Source organism: Rutidosis leptorrhynchoides, chromosome 3 (genome assembly GCF_046630445.1).
Source record: "Rutidosis leptorrhynchoides isolate AG116_Rl617_1_P2 chromosome 3, CSIRO_AGI_Rlap_v1, whole genome shotgun sequence".
Classification (NCBI taxonomy): domain Eukaryota; kingdom Viridiplantae; phylum Streptophyta; class Magnoliopsida; order Asterales; family Asteraceae; genus Rutidosis; species Rutidosis leptorrhynchoides.
Window position 1 is genome coordinate 450,194,189 of NC_092335.1, and position 5,365 is coordinate 450,199,553.

At 34.9% G+C, this 5,365-nt stretch overlaps 1 protein-coding gene across 1 annotated transcript; it reads left to right on the forward strand.

Annotated features, from left to right (window-relative positions):
* Nucleotides 1–604: 604 nt before the first annotated feature.
* LOC139901544 (uncharacterized) lies at nucleotides 605–1,318 on the forward strand. The gene has a single exon (XM_071884242.1). The coding sequence runs from the start codon at nucleotides 605–607 to the stop codon at nucleotides 1,316–1,318; it is 714 nt and encodes a 237-aa protein (XP_071740343.1).
* Nucleotides 1,319–5,365: the final 4,047 nt, after the last annotated feature.

Sequence of the window (5,365 nt, forward strand, 5' to 3'; positions counted from 1 at the left end):
GAGAGCCTTACGCGTTTGCAGAGTTGGACAAGGTCTTGAGGAGCTATTTTAAATTACTCGTATTATTTTATAATTTAGTTTTTATATTTATTTATAGTTTATCTTTTTTTTTTTTTTAGTTTTGTATGCTTCACATACGGTTAATTTATCATATTACAATCGTAATTAGTAGATATAGGTACTGATGTTGGTGGTGTTTTTGTAATGTATTAGTGAGGATTACTCATTCAAAAGTACCTTCAACGCCTTAGATTGAAATTACCGCGGCGTCAGAGCTGGTGGCGTTAGACGAGTTGGCAGCATCTGACGCCCCTGACACCTATATCGGGGCGTCAGTTTTTGACGCTGAGGGGCGTCAGTTCCTTTTTTGACTGAAAAAAAGGGGCTTCAAAGAGTTATGTGGCAGCATGTGATTGGTTGGGGTAATATATCCGTTACCCAACGGATATATACCCGTTTTTTGTATTTTTTTTTTTTTAATCAATTTTTACTCCATTTTACTCCTATTTAAACCCCAACAATTCTATCATTTTTCACACATTTCATTCTTACTCTTTTTCTTTCTAATTTTTTTTTTTTTTTACAAAAGTTTACTAGTTTATAAATGGGTTCGAGGTTACGGGGGTCTAATTCCGACTCCGAAGATTTGCGGATTGTTCAATTAATTCAAGAAATAGAAGATGATGATTCCGAAGTCGAATCGGCACCATCTATTCCGAGAGTTAGAGGTTACATTCCTAGGGAATGGGAGGTTGCTGCACAACGTTTGTGGGATGATTATTTTTGTGAGACGCCAAAATATCCACAAAGAAAATTTAAACGCCATTTTCGTATGCGAATACAATTATTTCTCCGGATAGTGCAAGGTATAACTACTTTCCAAAATGATAATATGCCAGAATATTTTATTTGCTTTTCTCAACGAGTTGATGCTATCGGTAGGCCTACATTTACTACTTTACAAAAATGTACGTCGGCTATACGCCAATTGGCGTATGTCACCGCTCCCGATATGTGGGATGAATATTTGCAAATGAGTCAGCAAACATTAATATTATGTCTAGATTACTTTTGTATGTGTATTATTACTTTGTACAAAAGGGAATACATGCGATCTCCGAATGCACACGATGTTGCTAGATTATATATTGCACACGAGGAGAGACATGGGTTTAGGGGTATGCTCGGGAGTATAGATTGTATGCACTGGGAGTGGAAGAATTGTCCTGTTGCTTTAAAAGGACAATACACTAGGGGTGATCACAAGAAACCGACCCTTATGCTTAAAGCTGTTGCTTCATATGACTTGTGGATTTGACATGCTTTTTTGGGGATGGCGGATTCCAACAATGATATTAACGTTTTGAACCAATCACCTATATTTGATAAACTTAAGAACGGAACATTTTCATCCGCACCATTTGAGGTAAATGGGCATGAATATAGCAGGGGATATTACCTTGCGGATGGTATATATCCCGATTGGGCAACTTTAGTAAAGGATATTGATATATTGATATGATAAAAAGTATACATATACTGAAGACATATATATATATATATATATATATATATATATATATATATATATATATATATATATATATATATATATGTGTATATATATATATATATGTGTATATATATATATATATATATATATATGTGTATATATATATGTATATATATATATATATATACGTATACATATACATATATATATATATATATATATATATGTATATATATACATATATATATATATATATATATATATATATATATATATATATATATATATATATATATATATATAATTTTTGAAACTGAAAACCGTAACCAGAATCTTAAAAATTAAAACGAAAAAAAGGAAGCATAATTTTTTTACAACTAAGAATTTCTCTTTGGTTGATCGTGGAATATCAATATTGGATATATCCACGTTACATTCCTTATGTTTTTACGTTTCTTGATTTATTTTCGCATTACTTAGTAATTATCTGTTTGATGTGAGTTGGGTGATAACCCAAGGTTGTCAAGTTCTTATTGGGGTTCATTAAATTCCTGACAAATGCATTATGTGTGGTATTTAATCAAGAGTGAAGCACTTTTTTGGGGGAAAATGGGAGGAAATAATTTTTGTTCATTTTCTTGCAAAAAAATTTAAGCCTTAAGATCACATGAAAATATGAATATTTAAAAAAGACACTTTGTGATAAATGTTATTACTTTGACGGGAAAACTCTTGAAGAAAATAAATGATAACATTCATTGCAATGAATGTTTTGCTTCTGAGTTTTTTTAAGGGGTTAGAAATTAGAATTTAGAAACTAGGGGGTTAAAAATTAGGGTTTAGCTATTAGGGTTTAGAAAATAGGGGTTTGGGTTTAGAAATTAGGGTTCAGATTGAATTTTTAATACGAACGGTTTAGAATTTAGGATTTGTGGTTTTGGGTTTAGGGACTAAACCTTAAACACTAAACCCTAAACCCTAAACTCTAAATCGGGCTAAATTTTGAAAAAAAACACTTCACACAAGATGAAAACAAAACGATGCAAATAAACTCTAATTAAAACATTACTCATGATGAATGTTAATATTTATATCTTCGAGCGATTTTACGCCAATATAATAACATTCATCACAAAGTATTTTTTTTTAATATTCATATTTTCGTGTGATCTTAATGTTTGAAAATAAAATCATAAAAAAATCACTTCTCCCCAAAAAATTGTTTCCCTCTTGGGAGGGAGGAATATATCGTGATTTTAATGAAATGTCATAAAAATATTGTACTTTCTGTTGGCTTTCCAGTTTTATCCTTGCATTTTCTTTCTCTTTTAATTATGTCCATATAAAGTAAGAGCATAATAAAACTTAAGCTTCTTATTCTTTTCTATTTATGAAAGTGGATAATTAATTTGGAACATCCCAAAGTGGAATGCTTGAGAATAAATTAGGGACGAAGGGAGTAACACATTTTAAATATTTGCAAACAATTCATGAACTTCCGATCTAAAGGTCGTAAATTTTGTTGGCGTGTTAAGGATAAATTATGACTTAACTACACCGATAGTCAGTGTGGTTTGTCAAATCTTGCAATTTTTTGTTAGGCATGTACATAGTATGGTTTTATCCTAAACTAATTCGGTTCGGTTCCGTCCCGAGTCCCATTTTATATCCAAAAGTCGTACCGAGGACCTTACCAAATAATTTTGGTTCGGTTCGGTTCGGTTCCATGATTATCGGTTCGGTTGTGTGAAAAGAACCGTCCTACTGATTTTTGAAAGTAAATTTGATTGACCCACTTCAATTTTTTTGTTGTGTTTACTGTGATTGAAATTCTCGGTTGTTGGTTTTAGACTTGAATGACAATGTGTTGAAATCGAGCATTGATTGATTATTCGAATGTCAATGGTTATGGAGGGAAGATGGGCGGGTTGAACTGGTTGGGAAAGATATCGGGTTTCTACATTAGAATGAAACTGGCCAGGTCAATTCCGGTTGACTCAAAAACACTTTTTATCCGTTTAAACTTTCTCAATATAATTTTTGATGACGTAGGGTTTTATTAATTAGGGCCTACGATTGACTTAGCGCACAAGTTATCTAAACCCTAATTCCCAACTATAAATATGGGGCAAAACCTACATCAAGTTCACACGCTCCCAATCGCATACACCCTCATGCGGTCATTCAATATCGCCTCTCACTCTCTCAATGAAAACACGCGGCAGTCATAGCCGGATCTTCTCCTCGATCGTCTTCACAATCGCAACACTAGGGTTTTTACCTACGGGTCTTGTAGGGTTTTTCCTCCCTTTGCCGTCGATAGGGTCCGACTATCAACTGGCGGACAATTCGTTGGCCACCCTTCCGAGATCATCATCTCGGGTACGGGTTATTCACGGTAACCGGACCGGAGATCAACGACGTTGACGCCTAAAAAAACCCTTTCGCATTGATGTTCGTGTGTAGGTTTTCCCTTGGAAAAAATATGCATGAACAATTGGCGCCATCCGTGGGACACGATGCATTATGTCTCGTGTTTCTACCGTCTATCGTTCGGTTTGAGAAGGTTTGTCTTTTCTTATTGAGCTTTTAATTCGTTATATGCGGTTTAAGTACATGAATATTTAGCGCAGATGTTCGCGCGCTTGCGCAACTGTCCACACGCTTTTGTCCAGGTTACGCACGCTTTGCGCACAGTTGTCCGCGACTTTAGACGCAATTTTCATGCGGTTTTACGCATGCTAGTTCATGCGGTTTCCCCACGCATTCTGCATGCGTTTTTTTGCGCATATGTTCGCGGTTTACGCACAGTTGTTTGCGCAGGCTCCTGTGAACTTGTTTTCCACAGCCTAACGCGAAGTTCGATACGATACTTGACAAAAATATCATACCGACGTAGGGTTTTATTAATTAGGGCCTACGATTGACTTAGCGCACAAGTTATCTAAACCCTAATTCCCAACTATAAATATGGGGCAAAACCTACATCAAGTTCACACGCTCCCAATCGCATACACCCTCATGCGGTCATTCAATCTCGCCTCTCACTCTCTCAATGAAAGCACGCGGCAGTCATAGCCGGATCTTCTCCTCGATCGTCTTCACGATCGCAACACTAGGGTTTTTACCTACGGGTCTTGTAGGGTTTTTCCCCCCTTTGCCGTCGATAGGGTCCGACTATCGACTGGCGGGCAATTCGTTGGCCACCCTCCCGAGATCATCATCTCGGGTACGGGTTATTCACGGTAACCGGACCGGAGATCAACGACGTTGACGCCTAAAAAACCCTTTCGCATTGATGTTCGTGTGTAGGTTTTCCCTTGGAAAAAATATGCATGAACAATTTTAATTAATACATTAAATATGAATTATGACTACTTCAATTCAATTCATTTTAATTAATACATTAAATATGAATTATGACTACTTCAATTCAATTTATTGGACCTGCCCAACCTATATGACTTTCTTGAGATGAAACTATATATATATCTACATGGTCGTCTCAACAATTTAGAGGCACTGGACGATAATAAAAATGAGCCCTTATACACGTTAATTTTTTTTAATATAGATAAAAAGATTATACTAAAATTTATCAATACGAAAGAAGTTTTCAAGACAGTCGTAACAAATTTTTTTATTATCAAATATTTATTCGACAATATTTTATTTAATTAACTTAACTATTCGACAATTGTTTTATTATTAAATGAATATTAAAAATTTTGGGCTCTTCTAATTTTTAAGCCTCAAGCGATTGCATAGCATTGTGTATTAAAGGTTATAGCACATAGTATGGCTCGTTTTTGACTCAAACTGATATAGTGATATTGGAACCGGAAAGTTTGG